At 43.9% G+C, this 26,056-nt stretch overlaps 1 protein-coding gene across 2 annotated transcripts; it reads right to left on the bottom strand.

The window, feature by feature from the left end:
• Nucleotides 1–39: 39 nt before the first annotated feature.
• On the bottom strand, nt 40–25,322 carry dennd4a (DENN/MADD domain containing 4A). Of its 2 annotated transcripts, XM_086108764.1 has the most exons (30): nt 25,211–25,322; nt 20,987–21,318; nt 19,284–19,530; nt 19,123–19,192; nt 18,853–19,022; nt 17,470–17,708; nt 17,331–17,397; nt 17,186–17,244; nt 16,413–16,557; nt 16,138–16,313; nt 15,771–15,871; nt 14,843–15,061; nt 14,470–14,615; nt 14,226–14,243; nt 12,827–12,960; nt 11,351–11,483; nt 11,064–11,270; nt 10,816–10,944; nt 10,594–10,732; nt 8,891–9,013; nt 8,308–8,388; nt 5,812–6,569; nt 5,521–5,734; nt 4,459–4,550; nt 4,212–4,387; nt 3,804–4,134; nt 2,982–3,099; nt 2,577–2,739; nt 2,429–2,493; nt 40–1,485 (listed from the first exon to the last, which is right to left on the bottom strand). In XM_086108764.1, the coding sequence occupies exons 2-30, from the start codon at nt 21,295–21,297 to the stop codon at nt 1,349–1,351; spliced, it is 4,968 nt and encodes a 1,655-aa protein (XP_085964890.1). In that variant the 5' UTR covers nt 21,298–21,318; nt 25,211–25,322; the 3' UTR covers nt 40–1,348. The 2 variants fall into 2 exon arrangements, with proteins under 2 accessions (XP_085964890.1, XP_085964891.1); XM_086108765.1 differs by lacking the exon at nt 14,226–14,243.
• Nucleotides 25,323–26,056: the final 734 nt, after the last annotated feature.

Genomic DNA, 26,056 nt, shown 5'->3' with positions numbered 1-26,056 from the left:
GCGCTTTTATTACGAAATAAACGCAAATAACAGATTCACTTCTTTTGAACGCAGTTTAATATAAATTAGTTGTCCACCTTACAAATGGTGGATAACAAATGTACAGTAGTTAACCGTGACATACGATATAGACATCAAGTGGTGAGTTTTCTGGTTGGATAAGGCTAATGCACACACGATGAAACGGGTCTGATTCCAAGCAAGGACATCACAGTACAAAGAGAAGTTGCTTTGTCAGCGTCTTTAGGGGCACAGTGACTCGAAGAAGTGATGTGAGGTCATGGCAGGGCACAGCTGTCGTTTCAAACCGTGAACCTGTTTTAACTTCACTACATCCAATTCTCTACACGCGTTTCTTCATTTACTGTGACAATGTCAACAAAACAAACGTTGTGATGAATCCAACTGAAGTATTCAGTCATTTTCCCATTAACCCACTCTTTGATTGTACTGTACTGAGGGAATGTATACTTAGTGGTCCCATACAACAACCTTACACAACAAATATCACTTTAAAAAATATATTGCTTTAAAAACTGTCAATAAATCACATTGGTATTTCCCTTCTGGGTTATTTTGGTACACTGTAGGAAAAAAAAAAATTTCACGAATAAACATTGTGCATATAAATGAATTTACTGCTCCCTTCTTAACTTAGAATTGTTTTTTAAATTTATTTATTTATTTATTTGTTGATTACCATGTCATTTAGTGTCTTCAGGTATTAAAGTGTGGACTTGGGGAGGATGGGGAGGAATGTGTTTTGCTTTTGGTAAAGCTGTATGTGTTAGACATTAAAAAAAAAACAACAAAAAAAACATTTTGTTATGTGGCCCAGTCCAAGCCATCAATTCTTTGGTTGACGGGCCAATGCAGAGCTCATCTTGTCAAAGTGCTTAAAAAAATCAACAACAACAACAACAAAAAACTACTGTCCAAAAAAAAAAAAAGATTGTTCTTTACACTCAACAACAGTCTCAACACAGGTCGCCAGGACCACAAAGTCAAAACACGATCTTTGACATACTTTTATAACACAAGTCATAAAAAAAAAGTGTAACAACTGTACAGTTGACTGGTAAAATACAGTGGAATTCTCTCAATATTTAGTCAAGACTCACTGCTCCGCACGTCCCAGCGCTCAACAGTGAAGAGATGTCATCATGGCAGTTGCTTTTGCATTTAAGAGTCATAATCCCATTGTGCTTCTTAAAATGAGCTCAGTTGAGCTGGTCCTGAGTCAGAAGACCAAAACACATGCGGGTGTTTTTCTTGTGTGTGTGTGTGTGTGTGTGTGGGTGTGTGTGTGTGTGTGTGTGTGCACGTGTGTGTGCATATGACATCTGGTTCACAGAGTGGGCTCCCCGAAGGTCTTCCTGCACTCCATGACCCCTGCTCCAGGGGGCCGGTCACAGTTGTGTGTCAGTTTAACCTGACTCGGGGTGAGGCGGTCATAAGCCAACTTGTACTCGCGGTCAAATGCATCTGCAAGGAAACAAGAGTTACTGAAGATCATTCACTTTCTTTCACCTCAAAGCAAATGAGCTATCTATCGATCTATCTATCCTTTTTTTTAATCAGCGCATGAATGTCGAAGACAAAACCAAACTTAAATGTGCAAATTCAGATCTTGCCCAGCAAAAAAAATCAATACATCAAAATTAGAAAAAAATTAATCTTTTAAAATAACATGCTGTGGTGAACTTGTGGGCAGTCATGGGACTGCCCGACTCAATTTGAGCTGGATTGAGGGATCAGACAGAAGTCTCTGACAAGCAACTAATCATAAGAGATATCATCAAATAAAAGTAGCAAGCGGATTGTAGCCTGATGAAATAGAGTAAAAATATTAATCCTTCTTAACACAAATAATCAAGCAAAAGTAAAACCAATGAGCAATAAAGCTACTCGAGCCTCCGTGAATACGTTTGATGTCAGCGTTTGCGTTGTACTTCAAACGGAATTTCTTGCAAGAGAAAGAAAGAAAATCTCAAAAACCTCATGACATGTCAATGACATCCAGGTTATTTCCTGTCAGGACGTCACGGTTTTTACATGACATTGAGGCAGTCATCACTACGTCATAATGCTTGATTAGCAAACCTGTTTTACGTAGCATTAGGTTGCAAGGTTAGTCGAGGGAAACAGCAGTTTTGGATCCCAAGACGGAAAAAAGACACAGAAAGTCAAAAGCAGAAAGCTAGTCGTCTTGAATCTTGGATTAGCTCCCTTGATAGACAGAACACGTCATTTTCTTTTGTGTAAAAAAAACAGTTGTATGTTTGATCTTGGTAGCCATATTGTGTTCATTTGTCCTTGGTTTTCATTATTTCTACACGACTGCTAAAAGTCCAGTAATTTAAGAATGGAAGCATAGAAGAATGGCAAGTCGTCTCACATGGATGTCAGGTGATATTTTGGAACTTACTGATATTGATGTTGTTCTTGCCCAAAGACACCAGAGTGAGGAATAATAAATCTCTGTACAAGCTCCTATGTGGGAGACACACACAACACCCCACTTGAGTTGATTTCACACAGGTGCCCGATTGCAAAGTCAATTTGCACCTCCTCACCTCTGTCTTTTAAAACCCAGCTCGGGCCCCAGCAGCTGGATGATTTGGCTCATGGGCTGATAAATATCACTCTTCTTGATGCTCCTCACCAGACTCTGAAGGAGCTCCACTGTGAAGAGCTGGCCTTCCTCGCACAGGCCCGAGCGAACCAGAGAGTTGGCGCCTGCAACCAAACGGAGATCAGATTCCTCCTAATCAAAGGCTCATTTGTCTCCATAACTGCAAATCTGCGACTCCAAGTAAAGCACTGATAAGGACAGGCAGCCCAAAATTCAATTATGCGCAACTGCGCCATTACTTTCATGCATGATGTCATTGACTTGTGAGTATCACTAACAGAATCTCAGGGACTAATTGAATCTTCTGTAATACAGTAAATGAAAATAAATGGTCCCCACAACTTACAATGTGTGTTCCAGAGGACATAACAAGGGTGGACTTTGTCTTGGTGCAACTTGAGGTTGTCCCACATGATCCTCACCAGAACCTGCTTGCTGTCCTCAGAGGAAACACTAGAAAGAGTCTGCAGACGCCATGAAAAGTCGTCAGTATACAACATACCGTATTGTCCGCATTATAAAGTGTGGCTAAAAGCATTGAATTTTCTCAAAAGCCGACAGTGTGCCATAATCCGATGCGCCTTATACGTGGATCGATATTAAGACTTCTCGGACGTAGTATTTTAAAGGTTCTGTACAGTGCTTTGTTACAGCTGCAGCGCTTGTGAAAGCGCTACATAAATAAAGCTGTATTGTATTGTATTCCCTTTAGTGTGGCTCCATCTAGTGGATGCATAATGCAACCTCAGCCCCTGTTGTAGCTTCTATTTTATGCGCCTTATAATGTGATGCGCCTTATATATGAAAACAGTTTTTAAAGAGGCCATTCATTGAAGGTGCGCCTCATACTCCGAAGCGCCTTATAGTGCGGAAAATGCGGTAATGATTACTTGAATTGGGACTTGACCGATTAATGGGCTGCCGGATTATCTTTGCTATATGTGTTCAAGGACCAAAAAAGAAGACATTTTGTCCATTATGTAATTGTTCAAATAACAACACATTCGGCCGATGAATAAGTTGGTGGATTTTTTTTCTGCCAAATTTCAGAATTGGCATCGTCTTAAAAAAATAAAAATAAATAAAAAAATCTATCGGTCAGGCCCTACTTTGCGCAATTAGGAATATATCAACTTTTTATTCCACAAAAAGCAAATGTTTCACTTACTCGATCACCATAGCGACAGTGTTGCGAGGCCAGGATAAGCGTTGGCAGATTACTGGGCACCTCCAGCCTCCTAAAGAACCACACGAGGTTCCAGAAGACAATGGGGTGGTGGTCCACAACCCCTGGGGAGTAGATGGCCTCCTCGCCTTCGTTCACAAGGAGGCTCTCCAGTTCCTTCCAAAGAACCAGAGGGCTCAGATACGGCACCGTCACTGGTTCTGACGTCCCAGCATTCCTTGGTGTAGTATCGTCCGCCTCCGACATTTTGGCTTCGGAGTTGGGTGACACAGATGTGTCCTCTTTGGTAAGCGGAATCGACTCCAGGGGAGATCTGAGAGAAGACATGGTGGATCATCTTAAACAGGCCACAGGCGAAATGGAAATGTGTGTTTGAATTAAAGAACTTACCCGCAGGGAGGCCTCAGATCTTTGACCTCCACATTGAGGAAAGGCAGGAAGGCTGAGCCGCAGAAGGGACACGTGCTGTTGAGGTTGGAGTCGTTAGCCGTCCATCCTGCCATGATTTCCTCATCGTACACCAGAGAGTCGCAGGTCTTGCAAAGCGAGCAGCTGGACATCATCACCTGCATCCAAGAGGTATCAGGACCGGGCGTGAGACCACTTAGCAAGACGGAATATATGTCAATGAACTCACCTCAACGGTATAAGAGGGCGAAGGCCTGAAACGGTTTATGTCGGGTGAAGAATCTGGAGTGTGAGGACTTCTAGAAGGAACTGTCAAACCACCTGTGAATGTATACGCAAGTTAGATGGAGCTCGACAAATTCTATCCAGTAAACATGTCAAAACATTTTTTTTTAAATAAACCCTTTCAGGGACAGTGGTTACTACAGTGGTCAGCTGTTATGTTATCAGGTTACAGGGTGCATGAAAAAGTTAAATGAATGGAATTGCCAGCACGTTGGGTCAAGAACATGATCCAAAAAGGGGTAAATTGCATTGCAAGTTATCAGGATAGCTGTGGTTAAAAATAATGCTCATTTTATTTCCAACCTTTTCTACGGAGAAACCACTTTCCCTGTTTGGGGGTCACTAAAGGTAAGTCATTTGCTATATTCAGCACAGTTTTTAAACCAGACAGCCTTCCTGAAAACAAACCCGTCCAGCCTGACCTGGATTGGATTTGATGCCAATTTATGTGCAAGGTCAGCGGTGTTTACCAGCTACCAACAATGTTTACCAAAAATGTGACATTAAATTCACTTCAACTTAGTACACAAACCTGCAAGAACAGCTTCCGCTCTTGAGCGTGCCCAATTTAAACCTTCCACTCAATCGGCTGCTTCAAAGAAATGAACCCAACCTTGGATAAAAGTACCTCAATCTGTTCTGAATCCACAGCTAGTCTGAGCGTGGGTTAGGAAAATAACCTAGCATTTAGTGTGTGTGTGTGTGTGTGTGTGTGTGTGTGTGTGTGTGTGTGTGTGTGTGTGTGCCTCATGTGAGCATATGCGTGTTACTTAAGAAGAGCCCACACGCTTACTCATAGCTTTCAAGCCTGCTGCCCTAATTTCCCACAGCACACCAGCAGGCGCACTTTAAGACAAAATGACCAATTTGAGTCAGTCAGTGGTGTGCTTGGAGCAAGCGCGCACGCACAATACTACAGTCATGCGTGACTAAAATCTTTTGCAGCAGAGCTTTTGACATTGAGGGTATGATTTCTCCAGACTGGTTTACGGGAGGTGAAACTAACCAGAGAATGAGTTGTGTCGGAAGACCCTGTCGGGGGTGCTGGGGCTCATGTGGGCGTGGCCCGCCACGGGGCTCCTCCTGAGTCGGGCTGTGGCGCCGTGCTGCGGGGACACGAAGGCGTCCGCGTCGAGACAGGAGTCGTTATCCACAAGTGAGGAGCAGTCGGCGTCTCCCGAGGTGAGCGAAGACACGCTGATACGATCACAGTTTGAGTCCTGCCGGCGTAATGAGACAAAATGTGGTCAGGGTGAAAACGATTGCGAGGAGTGATGCGCTTTTCGGCGGCGCTGACCTGTGTTAATGAGGTTTGTGAGGACAGGCGGGAGTAGAGGCGGCTGGCCTTCTCGGCGACGCCCTTGCCCGCTAAGAGGACGCTGCTTTTGAAGCTGTCCAGGCTGGGGGTGAAGAGGGAATCCACGGAAAACGAGGAGGCGGAGGGAGTCGGGGACGAGGGTAACACCAAGGACGAAGGCCTCTCTCTGCTCTTGTTACCAACGCCGAGAGGGAGCGACGGCGACGTCCGTAGCCGCTCCCGAGATTTGACAGGTAACAGGAGGTGGGTGTTGGAGCGGAGCAGCGTGTGGGCTCGGTTGGGCTGTGAGGAAGGACTCGATGGCTTGCGCGCGTCCGTGTTGGGACTGAAACTCCTCAGCGGGCTGTTGGTATTGTTCATGTACATTTTGATCTCCTCGGCCAGCTCACGGCGGGCAGTGGGCGTGGTAACGCTGCCTTGGCCGCGTTCTCGCGCCGTGGCCATCAGAGACAAAGGATCAAAGCCTGCCTCAATGTCAGAACGGCTGGATGTCCTGCCGCTACAGGTGATGCTTCTTCTGTTCGAGTTCTGTTCAGGCTCGGTGGCCTCCTCAAGCCCACTCAGTTTATCGGCAGCAAAGTAGTGCTGCTTGTTGGAGGCGAGATGAGGGACGGCGAGTTTTGGAGCTCCCGACCCGACCGGCAAGTCCAGGGACTTTGGCCGCTCTGCTTGGGTAAGAGATCCACCAAGCATGGTGTCGCTTAATGACGGACTGGAAACTAGGCTGCCAGCATTGCCTGGAACAGAAACACTTCTGTTACGTTCTCGTTGATATATTCTACTCGACTATTTTGAAAAAAAAAAAAAATCCCTCAATATTGTGTCAGTGATTTAATATGCAATTTTTTTTAAAGGTCCTCTTCCCATGCATTTTTTTTCACAAATATAAATGAATATGTAATACAACAAACAATACCATATTTTATTTATATAAATATTTTGTTCTTATCGGCTACGCCTCTGCTAAAATAAAAGCAAATGATCCAAGAATATCGAAAGCATTTATCTACTTCATTACAGCTGTCCACACTGACTTGCAGTCTTTTAAGTGTTCACGACATCAACTTTACGAAAATTGAAAAAGAGTGGCGTAAATATAAGGACGTCAATGATGCAAACAAATGTTTGGCTTTGACCACATCAGCTTTTGATACATTGTGAAACAATGAAATGTAAACTTGTAGACTGAACTTATCGAGATGAAACATTACAGGTGTCAAACTCAAGGCCCGTGGCCCAGTTTAGGCAGCATTTTATTTTTTTGTGGGCCATCGAGGCAAACAGTGGGTCGACCTAATGTTTCCTGCAAATCCTCTTCACCTTTGACAACAATGAGATTTTTTTTCCTCCTTAAAAGTAAGTGTGACGTTATTTATTGGCCTAAGATTTCAAAATTATCTCTCCATCAATTTGTGCATGCAGTAAGTCCATCCATCCATTTTCCGAACCGCTTGATCCTCACTAGGGTCGCGGGGGTGCTGGAGCCTATCCCAGCTGTCTTCGGGCAGTAGGCGGGGGACACCCTGAATCGGTTACCAGCCAATCGCAGGGCACACAGAGACGAACAACCATCCACGCTCAAATTCACACCTAGGGGCAATTTAGAGCGTTCAATCAGCCTGCCATGCATGTTTTTGGAATGTGGGAGGAAACCGGAGAACCCGGAGAAAACCCACGCAGGCCCGGGGAGAACATGCAAACTCCACACAGGGAGGCCGGAGCTGGAATTGAACCCGGTACCTCTGCACTGTGAAGTCGACGTGCTAACCACTGGACTACCGGGCCGCCCATGCAGTAAGTGATAATATAAAATAAGGTGATCGAGCATTTATTTGGGCTCACAGTCATAACGGCCCTCCTAGGGAAACATATTAGTGGCCGGCAACAAAAAAATTAGTTTAACAATCCTGAACTATACACACACACACACACACACACACACACACACAGTATTTAGCCTGCTGAGCGACTGAAATAAGCAGTTTCCCGCCCCCCCCGTAAATTATAGCCTTTGCGTTTTGAAAAATGCTTTCTACTACATTATGATGTCGGTTGGAATTCAATTAACCGCTCAGCTCTGATTCACAGCATAATATGATCGGATGTACTGTATGATTACATAACAATCACAACAAAAGTGCAGTGATAGAACCGTTCAAACAAGTAGAAGACTAAAATGCATGTTGTAAGTCGGCGCGTGAATATCAGGATGACAAAGCACACGACAAATGCCGCAGCTGACCCCTAATGTTATTTGTAGCAGCGATGCAAGACAAATCCAATCACAAACAACGATTTGGTTACATAACACGACAGTCATTCATCAACACGGTGCGTTTTTTCATAAAGAAGATTTTTGCGATACACCCACACCGGAACATTTGTTTTTTTCGTGATGAATTCAGATGTAATGGTCAGTGAGTGTGAGATTTAAAAATAAATAAATCAATCAATAGCAGTTCATCCATAACTCACTGTGCAGTGGAATGTTTTCACCCTCTCTGGAGCACATCTCCTCCTTGGATAAGGAATCATAGCCTTGGTCTGACTGGCCACCTGAAATGGAGTTTACATGCTTATTTTGAATATCAGTTTTAGGCACACGGTTGCGCTGCTGCATTTACGCTTCTGAGCGGTTTCTGTATTTTTTTTTCATTTGTTTTTTTTTTCAAGCAACGGGGGGAACACGCCATGAATGTAAAATCTGCAAGAATGAAGGGACTCATTTGCTACTTCTTCATAATGACTCATGTGCTACTTCATCATCATAGGTCTTATTGTGCTTGAGATTTGATCACAATTTCTGGAATAGGAAGAGAAAGTACTGTAAAAAAAATAAAAAGAAAGGTTTTTTTTGCAAGGTAAGGACAAAGTATGCTGTGGTGGTACATTAAAAAAAAAAAAAGGAGGTGAGTGAATTTGTATTAAGAGACGGCAGATCAACATGTCTTTTCATCTTGCAGCTCATTCTCAAATCAATCGTGCTCTATCCTCGGAAAAGAAAAAAAAAACACTGCAGTGAGAACAGTCAGGCAGTAGACAAAGAGGGTCTGCCTACCTGTGCTAAATCCATCATCGCTAGAGTCCATCTTATTAAAATCGGTATCGATGGAGGTGCGCTCAGCAGAGTCGTTCACGCTGTCCAAACTGCCATGACTGACTGTGTCGAGATCACTGCCGTCTGGAGGGAGACGACACGCAAAAAGCCAAGCGTCAATCGGTGCTCATCGCTTCAACTGCAAGAAATGAAGTTAAAATGCTCTGCATTCATATGAACTATTCAGAGAAAAATGGCCATTATTTTCCGCGACCTGACTTAAACTTCATCCTGTTCAAAAAGCCTGTTGGTCTGAATGGACTCAACAAAAGATAATGCATGACCGTTTTTTTTTCTTTTAAATTTGCCTTCTATCACATTTGGGGAAAAGAGCTCCTTCAACGGAAGGATACACAAGTCAACTTTGGCAAAATGTCACAATTTTGTTTTAGACTGATTTATCATTAACTCTTCATTATATCTGAGGGTGAATTAAGGGGTCCATTTTTTTTTTTTTTGGCTGTAATGAATAACCATCACTCCATATTAGGGAAAAGCTGCCATTCTCAAATTTCAACTCTGGTTAAGGTGCCGCAGCTTAACTTACTTAAATATTTCATTCAATTCTGATTGAGACGCCCGGCCCTAATGATGCCACCATCCTATTCATTTGAATTGGGGACTAAACAATGTCCCCGCGCTAAACTTTTATTGAACCGGACCACGAATTACCGCCAATAAAAACAAGTCTTGAAGTAAATCACCAAGTCTCTCTAAACAATTCAACATTATCGGTGTTGTGGTGGGAGAGGTTATTGTTGTTCTGCAGAAGATTTACCACTTTGTACTCCCATGAACCAGTGACTGATTTATGGCGTGCGGATTGTTTTTATTGGGTCTCTCACAATGTGCGATTATAAAAAAATACATGGCTCACCGGACTGCTGAAGGAATTAGAGATGGACTTATTGGTTGGGAACAACATGTATTAAACTCAAGCAAGTTGTAAGATCAGAACAGCACATTGGTCCCGCACGATCAATGAGCTCTTTCTTTTTCATTAGCAAACAGGAATGATGGGAAGTCAGACGCTTCATACATCATTTATCAAAGCTGCCTTGCAACTGAGTGGGGAGTCTGAATGCTTCGATTGGTGTTATTGAGCAATAGTGAACTATACTGCAGAATGTAAATAAAATCAGTTTTCATTTTGAAAGCTCTGTGCCTGCCATATGTCACAAGAAGTTCGTAACTTGAATCTCATCGAAAGGATTTAGTGCCGCTAACCTGCTGACCGTAACATTAGGTACACCGGACCACCATGAGGTTTTCATATTGCACTTTGCAGTGGTGTAGCCCCGATTGAATACTAAACTTCACATCTCACAAGATAGATCAATGATCACACACAAAGATGTACTTGATAGCCATCGCTTTCTGTAGGCGTAAATAGCAGGACTACAGAGGACAATAATCTCAAAGAACGAAGCTGAGCTGGAATACTTGCCGTTTTCAATTTTTCTTTCAAGCTCACAATATGTTTCAGTGCGATATTTATGCTACAGTGCAACCATAATAAAGAAAATTAAATGTATACATCTCTAACAATAAGCGCAGGTGTGCACAATGTTGTCTCCAATAACATGTTTTAGGCCATGCTGAACAGATATGCCACCTCTTGAACTCTACGTACAAATGTTCAAACTTCCAAAGCCAAATCCTACCTGACAATTGAGTTTCTCGGTGCGGGTGTTTCTTCCCTGCTTGCTTGAACTGGCCGACACCCAGGATCACATTTCTCAGCTTCCCCCACAAAAAGAAGCCTCCTCTGGTGGTGGACGGCCACGTGCTCTCCAACACCGCCTGCAGCAACAACGTCATGAGCACTATTGGCCCGAAAATCAACTTTGCGAGGCGTGATCGAACCAGCTCTCGGACTCACGCACCTTATTGTAGTAGCCATAGGTGATGGCATTGGGCTGAATTCCAGCCTTTTTCATCTCGAACAACACCTTCACTGCCAGAACTGGCTGGCTGTACTGACCACACAGTTGCAGCAATACACGGTAACACACCTTTGGCAAAAGAAAAAAAACAAACAAAAAAAAATAATGAATATGAACTCAAAGCCCACCCCTTTAAAAAAAAACTCAACATTACGCTGTCTGCAGAGAAGAGTGTGGGTGTTTGGTACCTCATCTGGCGCCTGAAGCTTCTTGTCCTGCATCCTCCGCAGCACATCGTATGCTATGCGTAGTGCCCGCACTTTGGAGGGAGACGTATCGACAAAACCAGGCAGGCAGATGAACCAGAGTCCGTAGCAGTGACGCAGCAAACACTTGGACCACATCTGAGGCATAGACGAATACGTTCGTGCCATCCTTTGAGCGGATTTGATCTCCTGAAATAGAAAAACAATCATTGAAAGAGGAGAACTTGCCTTTAATTCTGTTTTCACGATTGGCTGCAAAAGTAACGGACCTGTTTGGAGCGTCTAAAGATGGCTGTTGGGCTGGCTGGGCTGCAGTGGCGTGAAGCCGTGCCTGCTGATGGAGGATTCGGTCCCTCGGGTGGTTGGAGAAGTTCAGAGTTTAGCACCGGGAACCCCGAGTAGCTGGAGAAATACAGTGGCGCGTCATGTCAATGGAATCGGTACAGAGCGCAATATTGTACTTTGGCCCTGTCGAACGTAAAAGCTCGAGCACTGACACTTTACTCAAAATAAGGACAATAGAGGTACTTTACAATATAGCAGGGGTGTCAAACATACGGCCCACGGGCCTGAACCGGCCCCCAAGGAGGTTCCATCAGGCTCGCGGGATAATTTAAAAGTGAAAAAATGCATAAAAGACACGGAATTCATATTTTTAATAAGGTGCAATTTATGGAGTATCCGCTAGGGGACACACTGTTTTGATCACAGTCGAAGACAACATTGATTTGATCAGAGAAGAAGACAGAGAACTGAGACAGACCCAACGCAGCAGACGCTATCAAGGGCATGTGAATACTTTATTCTTTACACATTTAATAGCCCTCTCCTTAGTTTGTAAGGTGTAGGCAGGGATTACATTTAGATTTTATATGCACATGTGTAAATGGTTGAAAAATTACTTTCTTTATAAATCTCGTTTAATCTTAAAGTGCATTAATATATTTTTCGATACCAATTACTTAAAGTTTTGCGCCTTTGTACAGTCAGTAGGATCAGTTGCAATGCATATATGTGCATGATAAAAGTAAATTGTACATTTGTCTAAGGAAATCTAAGGTGCTTCATGAAATGTTTTGTAAAAGATATGTTCATTAAATTTCATCGTTTTCCAAATGTTCTTGTGCTTCCTGAGACCAAAACAAAGGAAAGACATATTTTGGTTAATTATAGCGGAGTATGTTATCATTTTAATGGTCCGGCCCACTTGACATCTACCGAGGCCGTATGTGGCCCACAATGTGAAATGAGTTTGACGAATAGAGGTTATTTCTGAAACGCTACAAAGATTTTCGCATCTCAGACAGACACTTTTAATGTTAATTAGCCATTGTTATCGCACCTTTTCTGAAAATAACTTCAAGCTTCTGCACTGAAAAAAATGGTGTGTTAAATGCACTCAATTCTTTTGCGTCAAGTGACTGCATAAAATAAAACCATCTGGATCACGGTATGTTTTTTTTTTTTAAAGTAGATGTAGAGCCATATTAAAAATATCTGGACCCACATTATTTTAGTTCGTGCAACCACTTGCCAAAATAAAATCAAGCAAATTCAACAAAACCTGTTTTCCATGTGACGAAATAAAATGGCTCCAAGTCAGGGCTTCTGAACGCAAACCACAGCTTCTAGCATTTGCTAGACAGTGATTTCATATGCATAGAGTGTCTGAGATGTGAAAACGGCAAAAGAACAGCAAACTCCAACCACAATGAGAACACGGTTGATCACGTGTAAAATAATACCTGTAGCACAGAGGATGCTCCTCTCCTTCTGGCAGCAGAGGCAGCTCTGGCGGGTTGATGTAAACAGTGTGCTCGCTGCGATGGGAATCGTCCAGTTCGATGAGTCTGGCGTCATCTGGCTTTTCACCGTCAATCTGTTTTGTAACAGATAAGATGCAAAAGCATGACCAAACACGCATCTACAGCCATGTGAGCTCGCAGAGGACTTATTGTGCTCTTGACATAAATGGTATGGGCCCTCAAGATTAGATTCGAACTCCACGCTCCTTTTGTATCTGTAAACTGCCTTTGTGTAGTGCATGGGTGTTCATAAAATTGCAGCCACTTGATTTATTTGGGTATCTTAGCAACTAATCCCCAAGTTGGGCTTCACCAAAACATGAATATGGCGGCAGCTGAGTTGCTCCCGGGTGGTACTGTGTTAAATGCTTTTTTTACACTCCATCGAGCGAATGATTCAGAATGGCGACTTTCTTCGACCCGCTCGGAGCCTTGTTTCATTTCTGCTCTTTTATTTCTTCCGCTCGGTGGCCTTCCTCTTACACCCTGGAGCTCTTTCTCAACCGGGTTTGCGTCGTCAGCCTTCGGCAAGAGAGCAGTTGACGATGAATGAATCAATGCTTCCATTTCTCAATACTAACCACAGTGACCACTCATAGAGTGGCACACGCAGGACATACGTGTGACTTCCTCATTGCAAACTTTTGCAAGTGCAATCGCCCCCCCCCCCACCCCAAGAAATGAGGATGTTTTGTTTTTCCATTTCAAAAAACGTGCGGCCAAAGTTTTGTCAAGTTTTAGTGCTCAGACACATGATACAATATATGAGACAAATATTCTTCCACAATAATTAGTCGATTCATGTACTGTATATATAGATGACTGCAACATTTATTCATTTGAAGGTAAAGATGACCAACTTTAAAAAAAAACGGTAATCAGAATTGGTGATGATTGTTGTCCATGATTAACCCTTTCATGCACCCTGCAACCTGATAACCTGATAAGCTGTCCACTGTAGTAACCGCTGTGCCCGAAAGGGTTAAGGAACTCATCATGTAAATAGAAAATAAACAAACTGCATTTTTTTTTTTAAATCACGCATTCTTCTCTATCATCTTTCAAAAGTGACTCGGGAAGGATCTTAGTGAGAATCTCAACCTAATGGTTGAGATTGACTCTAATGGTGCTCGGTCAATAATGCAGATTGCTGACACAAACAAGCAGCTAATGCACAAATTGTTTTGCAGTCTTGATTGCACGCACGCACGCACACACACACACACACACACGCACACACACTTTCAGGTCAACAGAGGAGACCACACATGAAGCTATTAGTGCGGTATAGCTTTAACTCACTGATGTGTTTTCACAACAAAAGCTCTTGTGTGTTTACCTTGGCAACTGCGGAGAGCTACCAAGCAGTGACGACAATGACAAAGCAGCAAAGAGAGAGGGGGGGGGGGGGGGGGGGAGAATAAAACCATGTTACACAAGAAGAAATACAGATTGCTCAAAGAAAAGAACTCAGCGTATGGGTGTGGCGCCAGATGATGTATTAACAATAGAGGGCTATTTGTTCCTTCTCATCCAAATGACTCATTATTTCTGAGATGAAGAAGATCGGTTGCAACCGTCACCTTATCAGCGCACTCGTCAAAGAAAGCCAGACTTGCATCTTTGTCACTGACAAAGGAGCATTCCTCAATGAAGCGGCTGAACATTTGGGTCTTGGTCATGAGGGAGTAGAACCTCTGGTGGGAGCGGTCTCTGCTTTTCAAGAAGCCTAAAAAAGAAAAAAGAAAAAAAAAGGTGATACTTTGTAAGGACACGTATTACATAAAGCGATTTATTCAACTGGTCCTCATTCATCATGATGAAACGAGTCTTTTTTTTTTTTTTTCTCCAAAGTGGTGTTGCAACAAGCTGAAGAGATCTCATTGTCTCACCGTGTACGGACATTTCTTACATTCACTGAAGCCAAAGCCAAATGAAAATGTCATCGATACAAACCTTGAATGTCAAAAAGGGAGCTGACATCAGTGGTCTTCTCCGAGGGGGCCTGCGTTATGGGCTGCAAGTACGTGCGGTAACCTCGGAGGATGGCTGCCATAAAGCGCAAGAAGGCTTCCTGGATCTCCAGCTCCAGAGTTTGGAGACTCTTCCCGCCGTTGAGCTCGCCGTCAGCCACCGCGTGCTCCATCTGCACATCTTCGTGGCTTAAGTAACCACCTGACAGGACACAACAGTTCATTTTTGTGATGCAACAGTCTTTTTACCTGAACATTGCTACTACGGTACTCTTAATTTTACGTATGTACTCCAGATGAGATGAAGTTCATAACCCTTTCGCGCACCGTGTAACCTAATAACATGAGAAGCTGTCCACTGCAGTAACTGTATCCCCGATAGGGTTAAAGCGACTGTTTATGTAATGTGACTTGCCAGATGTTTTCATTCACAGATGTGGGGAAGAAAAATCTGTTTGGAAAAGGGAATGCACAAGGGGAAAACAAACATTCGTCAATCGGTGACTGCTATGTCTTCAAAATGGGTTTTTTTTTTTTGTTTTTTTTTTTTTTACTAGAATCTTATCCGTAACAACTTGACAACAATATTTGAAGGATTCAACCACGGCATCTTACTCAGAGTAGAAAGTATTTCCCCTTTTCACAGCCAATTTTGCAGACATTGCAAAAGAGACGTGCAAGGTGTTCAAGTTAAGTAAGACACAAGAGTTCGTGTGGGAGTTGTGGAATGTGATTAATAGGGCAGGGATAACAGGAGTGGGCACACTTAAAGTATCCTCAAAGGAGGCTCTCGAATTATCCGTTGTTTGAGATGGCAGTATTAAATATTGGGTGACTTCCTGTAAAAATCGCTGGACAAGCTGACTCAGCAACTAAATTATTCATGAAACCAGATAGTGGCCTTGACTCACCCTCCGTGAGCTGCTGATGGAGCTTATTCAGAGAATTCAAAAGATGTTTGCAGGCTCTCCCGGGCAACATTTTCCACGTCAAAGCCTTCTTGTCTTCTTTCCTGCAAGCACACAGCATGGTTTCCATTACGCCGGGAGGACAAGTTGCCAAAAGAACTAAAGAGGGAGGCAGACGCCTTCGTATCAGGACTTACAATTTAATTACACAAGGAGAGACAACCTTTGAAGATCAGCGGTTGCATTAAGGTGATTTAGCCTCCAGATATTTTACATTTCGGCTATTACATAAGGGAAGCTTTCACTGATAACCCTGGAATGAAACGGTCATCATTTAAAAACTAGAAAAGTCATTACTGCAGTCACTCACTGGGAAATGGTGTTGGTATCCAAATCGATACAGCTGATGTCAGCCGGGGGCACATACAGGTCAAAGTATCGGGAATCCACCCCCACAATGAAGGGACATGGGGCACTGAGTACACCCGCCAGTGCCAGTGGGCACAGAGGGATGTATGGGCATGGCCAATGGAAGGGGAATATCATCTGAAAGGAAGACATTTTCATCAAACACGATTGACATCAAGCATTGATTATTACGTAAGCGTCAAGATTTGCTCGGCACGAGAAAAGACAAAGCCTTACAGACACAAGTGCCTCGGTAACACTGGTGAGGACGGCGGGCCGCAGGGAGTGAACCAGGATCTTGTGCTCTGTGACCGCCAACACGAGCAGTGTGGCGGCATTTTTCGGGCCCAGATTCAGGAGTAACGTGGAGAGGCTTCCGCCACTGGAGGGGAAAATGAAAATTAGAGCAGCGGCGCATAAAGGTATACAGTGATCCCTCGCTATTTCGCGGTTCGTTTATCGCAGCTTCGGTGTATCGCGGATTTTTTCAAACATTATAAATTTATTATTATTATTTTTTTTAAAGTCCGCAAAAATCAGTGTCTAAGTGTTGTTTACTATGCGTGCTAGTGTGTGGCACTCTGCTCAAGCGTGGAAGGTCCACGTGGGGATCGTGTGTGTGTGTGTGTGTGTGTGTGTGTGGTGCACGCATGCAGGTGAGTTTATGTATGTTGATGAGAGAAACGGAGGGAGAGAGAGAGAGAGAGAGAGAGACTTATAGGAACAAAAGCAGGTCTCTCCATCCTTAATTGTCTAAACAACCTAAATTGACTAATCATAACACGCCCTGCGAGATGCTGGCCTGCTAGTGTGTGTGTGTGTGTGTGTGTGTGTGTGTTAGTGCGCTCTGCTCAAGCTCAAAGGCCCACGTGGGGCAATTTTTTTTTAAATATATATATGTTAATTGGTCGCTACTTCGCGGATTTCGTTTATCGCGGGTGGTTTTGGGCCCCATTAACCGCGATAAACGAGGGATTACTGTAGTCAGTTGTCGTGAGTATTTGGCACACCTGAGAGGCAGTGGGGAGGACACGGGCTGGCTCAGAATCAGGCTGTCATGTGGCGAGAGCTTCAGGAAACAGTGAACGGACAGTGAACGTCATGTTCGATCATCTTGAAATCCAATTTCAACTCCACATTCACGCTCAGTCATACCTGTACAAGGATACGCGGCCTCTGGGTGGACGGGAACGGCACATTTTGCATGAAGTGCGAGATGTGCCTATACACATAAATCAGCATTAGAAACAAGAAACACATTTTCTCACACGATAAACGTGCAAACATGGCTCACTTTTCAATGGGCAGCGCGTGCGGTCCCGAGATGGAGTATCGATAGAGGAATGTAAGGAAGCTCCTGAAGGACTGGAAGAAGGGCCAGTGGGAGAGGAGACAGATGCTCTTGTTGCTGTAAACACTCCAGGTCCCGCCCGGTCCCAGATCAGAGCTGAGAAGGCCGAGCTGCGACAGTTGGCGCTCGGACAGGTTCTCCGACGAGTAAGGCTCATAGAACTGGATCGCTGCTCCGTACACCTGCAAATCAAAATGGGCCACCATATTTACAGCCCTGCTTCACAAAGCCACAAAAGCTCATGTTCGCAGGAACGCAAACACGACACCAAAGTAGGTCGACGGCTCAACAAGAAACTTTTCAAGGATCACTTCAAACAACTGCTATGACACCAGCTCCTTTGTTCTTCCCCACAAATAAATTAGAAATTATTCCAGGCATCAAGTACCTGCGGGGGCCCCGCAGTGTGATAGTACCAGACGAGCTGTGAGCATTGAGGCGTCTAGCAATGAGGTATCCATTATTCACGAGATGAGCTGCAAATTCCCGTTTTTTGCCGCACTGCTCACCAAGTCAAAACAGTCTTTTAGTAATGCAAACAAAGCCTTTCGACCATTTGGAATCCAGTCAAATTTCTCTGAGACATCGTCAGTATGGGGTGTTTTTCTTGGAAACTGTATTACAGTTCACGAACAAACTCATCCCCGCGGGATACGAGAAGTGTTGGATGTGTGATTAAAGGAGACATTGGGCAGTTTCTCACAATTTAAAACAGTTCCCGGGTGTCAAATAACATGTCTGTGATAAAAAAAAAAATGTCCACGATCAGGAATTACAGAATAAAGACTTTATTTTTGTCTTGGTGAAATTAGGCTGTTGTGAGCACTGAATCTTGCAAGCGAGCCAGTGCTGACCCGAGCCACTTATCAGAAGCTAATGCTATCAGCTATTGCTAATCTGCGCATCCAACAAAACTCAATGCAGCTTTGTCGCCGAGCTGCCAAGTCACGTGTGGAGACCTTCAGTGTGGGCGTGGTCATACGTTACATGCCTATGTAACAATGGGGCGGAAATTCAGAATACTCGCAAACACAGCACGGGTTTTTTTCCATTTCAAACTTGAGTGGGCAGACATTTTAGAGATCCAACGAGGAGGACTGTCACAAGTACTGTCAATGACTGCGTAAACGACATCAATATAAGCCATTTTTTGAAGAGAATATAAAAAGTATCCCTGTGTCTATTTTTGTACTACCATTTACATGTCTTGATATACAATTTGTGTTCAAATAGCCTTTGCTGAAATGCTTCATGACGTCCAAGTTTCATGTCCAAGTCCCCTTTAAAGTCATGTCAGTCTCAAGTCAAATGATCGTAATGCTTTACCTTTTCTCCCGACGCTCCCGTTAGAACAAATGTGGAAAAAACAGGAAGGGCGTGTTTGGTGTGCACGGGCCAGCACTCGATCGTCGCCCCCATTGGCAGACAGAACATAGGCACTGACTCAGGCAATGGAAAGGACTCATAGTCCTCTTCGGGGTACCTGCACAACAGACCTGAAACAAATACATACGATTTAACATTGAGACCTTTATTGCATCGGTATTGGAATTGAATACGTTTCCACATTTTCAAAGCAAGGTGGCTTCACATTACCTGCTTTGCACGCAATCGTGTTTGCTTTTGCAAGAGACTTCTTGTAACACAAGTAGACAGATGATCCCCACTACAAGATGACGAGACACCACTGGTCAATAAAATTGTGATTGTTTTTTTTTTGTGTGTGTCTAAACCATATGCAAGTCGTCTTTGCCCACCATGCTGCTGTTGAGGTTCTTGTCCACCTTACAGAAGGTGTGAGGGGGCGTCTCCCCCTTGCCGGGCACGATGACGCAGACATCGGTGACGGCCAGCGAGGTGTGGGGCTGGCTTTTAGGAGCGCGGCGGTAAGTGATGTAGATGCGTTGAGAGGATGAGCTGCTGATGTTGGCCGGACGACCTGAGGGTGTGGTCTGGACGATGTGACACCCGGGCTTCAGCTTTTCTTTCCACTCAAACAAAACCCTGATAAATGAATTATTGTTGGTGTGATGGTGCCACATCACAAAAAACAAAAAAATAAAAACCGTAGAGCCAATTTACTGCCATGTATCCTGTATAGTTTGCACTCCATGGACAAAGGATTGGGACAGTCCTCTTAAATAAGCGGTCGGGCTAACCGCTAGCCCAGGGGTGGGCAAACTTTTTGGCTCGGGGGCCGCATTGACTTTTAAAATTTGACAGAAGGGCCAGGTCAGCACGAGCTATGGTACATTAAAAAAAACCTGCATTTGTTGACAGTCCATATCAAACATCAACAGAACAAAAGCATGAAAGTACGGTATTAATATACTTTTTTTAAATGACAAAAGTGTTGTTGATGACCTATTTTAGCCTGTGCATCGCTGCAGATGGGTTGTGATCAGACCAGTAGAAGTAGAGCGATACAGAGGTACTAGGTGGTCGAAAAGATTGCCCCGCCCCCCCCCCGTGTTCTGCAACTTCAAGTCAATGCGCCACCTGGCGGTGAAATGCCTGTCATTACAAGTCCAATTGAAATGAATGCAATCATTCACATCGAACCTTAATTGTGGACCAACCTTCGGCGGGCCGGATTAAAAAGACCAACGGGCCGGATTCGGCCCGCGGGCCGTAGTTTGCCCACCACTGCGCTAGCCTATTACCAAAATCTTGACTATCAAGTTAACCAGGAATTCTTCATTTGCTTTTAATTGGCTCAAGGGCCTTTGTATAATTTAAGAATGCGGGATGCGGGTTTTGAGGTCAACATGTGAATTTGCTGGCGTAACAACGGTGGAATCACCAAGACTCACCTACCATGTCCTTTTGTGTTGAAAGCATTTGTCACTGTCATACTGATGTTGCTGTGCAATTAATCATCTTAAGGCAAGCTTCTGCAAATTCAGTCTTAACGGAATAAATGAATGAATCTTGAATGATTGGGGGTGGGGATAGATACATGAGATCCATGGACATGTTTATCACCAGCTCATTCTGTCCTGAATGAGGGTAACCTGCTCACGTTGTCTGTTGGCACACCGGCCAAGATCACTGACAATGCTCCGGCCATCTATTGAATCACAGCGGCCATTTCCGCACAGAGATGTCAGCGCGTCACATTTACAGGGAATTAGAGGAGCCGCTTTGATTGGTAGCGAATCAAGTTGGCCGTGGTCACGGCCACAACGGCGCAAACTGGCCTTTTTTTTCTCTTTTTAATGGCGTCTAACCCGCCTCTGCGTAGATTTATGCTGCTCACCGCACGGAACTTGCGCTCGTCCCGCAAATAGAAACCGATATTTTCTTCCATTTCACTTCCTGCATGTGCAACGGCAAGATCGACATTTGTCCATGGAGCGCATTTCAGAAGCGTTTAAGAGCAGATTAATGGGACCCAAGACAGAGCGGTGATTAGTGACGCTGGTGAGTAAAGGGTCAGTGACTGAGGATTAGCGCTTACCCAAGATCTGTCAGCGGAGGCTTATCTCTGCCTCGCTTGAAGCACAGGAAAATCTGCGGCCCCCTGAGGCTGGCTCCATTGAGCTCCGCAGACAGGCCCGAGGGGGTGCTTTCGACACAGGTGAAGCCAGGGGGTACCTCTTCGCCCAGGGAGCGGATCACTATGGCCACATCTGTGATGGGCGCTTTGGGCTTGACGGATTTCGGTGCGGTGTCATCAAAATGCAGCTCCTCCTCCAAAAGCTTGGAGGAATCAGTGAGGCCTGCAACCACAAAGTAGTCGGCGACACGGGGCGCTTTATCCTCCATCATTTCCCATTCCCAAAGTGAGGTCTGGAATGCGGAGGAGAGAGGGAAGGAAGAGAGCCTTTATGAATTTTAATCACTTGGCTGAGCGCAGCATAAAAGCACCGGGAAAGTTAAATCACATTTTAGTGTGTCGCTGAGCATAATGTCGAAGTTCAATGGATGCATTAAACATGGTTGCTGCGGCAGTATGAGAAATGTAAAACAGACGTCACCTATATAACAAATTCAAAGCTTACTTGGGCGGGGGGGGGGGGGGGGCACACAACTATAATGAGAGCATCTGGAAACACTTTCACTCTTGTCTGCAAAATCTCTCAATATTTCACCTAGAAATATGGGAAAACCTTGAGACGACTGACCTTACTCCGTACCGTGACCGATTATGAAATACCAAACATGTGCTTTTGTACAGAATACAAAACGGATAACATAACTTCAGGCAGATAAGATGGTACACTATATTTTGGGGAGCTTTTAAGGAGGGAACATTTGGACACGGTCGACCGTGTTGTGCGAATGAGAGGGAGCCTGTTAGGTTATCACAAAGCATGAAGCTTTGGCAGCCTGCAGCGCTAAATGCCTGTTTTATTTCTCTCGGCACGCTCATCACCCTCGCGAGTGGACTGATGAGCTGATATCGTCCAAACTGCTCGGTGTGAGCGTCCGGACATCTTTGCCTTGCACTTTACAACTAATCAAGCGTGGATGCGGTTCAACATTCCATTGCCAATGTCATGTTGCTGTTTAGACTAAAAATGAGTTGCTACTCAATAAACAAGCTCTTCAGGGTTCAGCCAAGTTGCACGCGATATTTTGTCACATTTGCTTCAAGATGCGATGATTCACGCTCAGCACACGGTCGATGACGTTCTTAACAATCATGATCATACCTTCCGATTGAATGATTCCCTATCGCCACGAGAGATCGTCAATCGGGTGCGCTGCGGTAAATGATCACATTTCGTTGAATTGGCAGTGGCGGGCAGAACGATTCAATGCTGTTCCACCTGACAGCGGAAGGTACAACTAACCCGTGGAAGCCACCTGTTGGCATACATACAACAGAATACTGTCATAGCTTTCTGTTGAACTAAACAAGCCCAGATTTCGCACTGAGCACATGTGTATTGTGAGCATATCGGGAGTGGACCTTTTCATGACTTCACTTTAGGTGACATTTTTGTTTGGTGGTGCCGTGTGATTTTCGGATGGAAAATATGTCCCTCGGCTCAACGAAAGGTGGGAAATGCCGTACTGATCGACACAAATTGTATACGAGTAGGAGAGACAGTGACGCCAACGTCTGGCAAATTTAGAGGACTACTTATGACATAACGTTGAAATGTTCTCTGTTATTGCAGGTGGCGCATTTGTTCTCGACAGTGTTGAGTCTCAGCGGGGGGACCGTCGTGACTCAGCAAGCGTGAATTACAGCGTCCTTGCCATTCATTTGCATTTTGCTCCGTGTTTTTGTGCACCTTAAGAAAATAAAGTCTTATAGGGTTTGCGATGGTAACAAGAAAAGTAATTTTGCAAGTGGTTATGACTGGTATCAATCGTGTGGGAATGATCCTCCCGTTCATTCTTGTGCACCCTTGGGCCGGTCGACAGCTCAATCACAAGGCATGCTGGGTAAAGACAAACAAGTATTCGCACATAAGGACACTTTAGAGTCTTCAATAAATCTAACATGAATGTTTTGGGAATGTGGAAGGTAGCCAGAATATGCAGTGAAAACATTTAAACTCAGAACGGGGAAGGCCACAGCCAAGAGTGAAACCCTGACGTGCTCACCACTCGGCAACCACGCTGCCATGCATTAACGCAGCAGGATTAAATGGAAGATTGCGAGAAACTTGATTTAGAAGCATTACAGGAGCAGATGATGAGAGAGTGACGGACTGGGGGGGGGGGGGGGGGATATGTGAAGAAGGAAAGAATTAACTTAGGAGGTTGCTGCATCAACAGCATGCCTTGCACAAAGGCTGTTGAAGTATAACCGATGATGTCTAAGGAGTCCACTTGAGTTCAAACGCTGACGAGCAAATTACACACAAAGTCAAGCACCCCCTCCGAATGGGTATTGTCGCCACACAACTAATTACACCGATTATATAACATGTACGTTACATTTTATAGATCCGGTTCCAACTGGCATGACATCCTTCTGAGTGTCCATTTGCTCAACAAAATTGAATGACATGGACTTTATGGTCGGCGATAGCAACCCCTAGAACTCTAAAAACAAACCCTAACATAGCTTGATGGGAACGTTAGTCAAAATAAAGTCTGCTAATTTCTGCAATTTCACACAAATGTTTGAATGAAAGTATCCGAGGGAGGGAGCATACATTTTTAAGTGAGGACGTAAATGAGTGCGTTTATGTAATTTAGCCTAGCTGGTACCATTGCCAGTCTGCGCTCATCTGTTTTGTAGAATTAAGCAAAGTCAGTTTTCTTGCCATGTGCGTGCATCGCCAGAACAAAAAACTCAGTCCTCATTTTTCATTCAGCAATTTTTCTCGCAATGGAGCGGATTTCCCTAAAGAAGCTAACTTCCTGAATCACTTCCGTTATTGTTTTTGACAAGGAGTCATGTCAAAGAATCATAGTTAGTAATACCACTTGAGACATCCTGTTCCCAAAAGTTCAACTCTGTCCGAAAAGGGAACTAAAACTCACAACAGTACATTAGGTACAGCTGCAATAAAGGTCCAACACACTCCAAAGGTTGCGTAGTGTCATAATTCGCATTCTGGGGCCTCAATTTTCACCTCAGTGTAGTGAAGGCTCTAAATTATTTTGTAGTATCCCATCATTTACTACAGAAAAGGTGGATGGATGATTTGATTTATTCAGCACTTTATTTGCTCTTGTAATATCATTGTGCAGAGCAGTGAGTGTATAACTCAGATTTGTTATTTTGGTACAGATTATGGATTAGTTTGTCATTGAACCTTTTCTTGATTACATAAAAGCCATTTTCTCTCTCTCTCTCTCTCCCTCTCTCTCATCCATCCAAAAAAGCAGGAAAAGCAGAAAAATAAGTGATAATTATCTCCTGTGAACACAACAAGAACTCCTGAACCCATAATGCCAATATTATCTGATTATGGCATTCTAAAGCCTTTTACGCCCGGTATCCCAGTGTTGTTGTGATGTGTTGGGAGGACTGTTTAGGATTAAAGGGCCTGTTGGCAGCAAGAGAGGAGAGACGGAGGAGGGGGAGGAAAGCATCGCATCTCACTAGGCATCTGTTCTTAAACCACCAACACAACCCATATCCTCTTCGTCGTCATCAGCATCATCATCATCATCATCATCCACCTCCTCCTTTTGCATTCAGTATGTTTTATGACCCTTAACTGCGCACACGACCAGGTGAATAGTAAAACCGTTCTGAACGGAGAGTTATAGACAAAACGACTTGGATTAAAAACCTCAGATGTTAAGGAGGAGGCAAGCAAAACAGCGCACGGGGCTGGTTTCCACACGCAAGAGTCCATTTTAGGCAGCGTCTCTACACTGGATGAGATGAAACGAGCCCTCCCATGCCTCCATCAGGACCAAAGGGTGCTCGGTACTCAAGTGAACAACGACAACATACCGTAACACTGATGTGCGCACAATGGTATAATAACACGGGCCTTTATTAACATCTTCGATTCCATCGTTGTTCTTATAATCGGCATTGTTACGCAGGCACCCAACAAACAAACAAAACCCCCACTTGAACACAAAAATATCACAAATATCACCATCAAAACAGAGCCAGTCATGTTGACTTCAACTAATCAATGCTTGTTCGTAATGTACTCACGCCTCAAGACCAGTGGGCGCGATAACGGGTCTAGAAATCCTTCACTGTAATATCTGTCGACGCCAAATGATGCTCTCTTCTTTATTTCGCTCTTACCTTCTCCAAATGTCCAAACGTGAAAGTAAAAATCACGAGAAAAAAAATCTGTGTTTCACAGTCGGTGAATGAGCGCCTGGTCTCCGCGTACGTATTTGTGAGCGGCGCTTTATCCAGACCTAAGCGTGACACGTGACTTATTACAAACATAAATGACGTCACGCGTGATGTTTTAGGCAACCAGGAAGTGTTAGTGCGTCCAAATGTGATGAAAGCGCTGATGGTGATACAATAATCAAAAACCAATAGAAAACCCATCGAAAAGAGGTTATTATTGTGATTCACACGATATTCCACTCAACCCTCAAAGCATATCCGGCACATATATTTTGGACGCTCTTTGCTTTTCACATTTCTCAATTGATTCAAACAATTCCACACAAAAACTCAGAAAGTCAAAACGTCCCCCTATTTTTCCTACAGTATTCCAAATTAAAATTGTTAAGGTCATTTGGAGCATTCTGAGAGCTACATTTCAAATTACAAGAGTTCTCATATTCTGCACTTTTCTCAATAAAATCCGCATACTGAAGAGATATTAAATGATCCAAACCATTTCAACTTCAATTACTCAGCTCATTCACGAAATATCTATGACACGCTCCAAATTCTCATTCCCCAATGTAAATGTATCTTAATGTGTGAACATAAAGATACATTTACATTTTACTTCCGCCCAAATTTCTTGACCGATTAAATTCAAAGCATTCCAACTTCAGATCTCACATTGGAAATCTCAGCAATTCAAGTATTTTTACGGCATTTCAATTCATCTTTCACCGGGAGTTCCTACAGTTAAGTCAAATTTAAAAGTCTCAAAGGACTACATATGCCCACAGTACACAA

The sequence above is a fragment of the Hippocampus guttulatus genome, chromosome 4, assembly GCF_054856545.1.
Source record: "Hippocampus guttulatus isolate MCC_2025c chromosome 4, RoL_Hgut_1.0, whole genome shotgun sequence".
Classification (NCBI taxonomy): domain Eukaryota; kingdom Metazoa; phylum Chordata; class Actinopteri; order Syngnathiformes; family Syngnathidae; genus Hippocampus; species Hippocampus guttulatus.
The sequence above is the reverse complement of the archived record's forward strand: the minus strand, read 5'-3'. Positions and strand labels throughout refer to the sequence as shown.

Excerpts from the sequence above, each read along its gene's own strand:
- dennd4a (XM_086108764.1), bottom strand. The coding sequence starts at position 21,297 with ATGATGGAGGATAAAGCGCCCCGTGTCGCCGACTACTTTGTGGTTGCA. Across the intron at positions 17,709-18,852 it reads CGGGAGCGTCGGGAGAAAAG|GTGTACGGAGCAGCGATCCA; the intron begins GTAAAGCATTAC and ends TTTGATTTGCAG. Across the intron at positions 16,558-17,185 it reads TCCTCCCCACTGCCTCTCAG|TGGCGGAAGCCTCTCCACGT; the intron begins GTGTGCCAAATA and ends TTTCCCCTCCAG.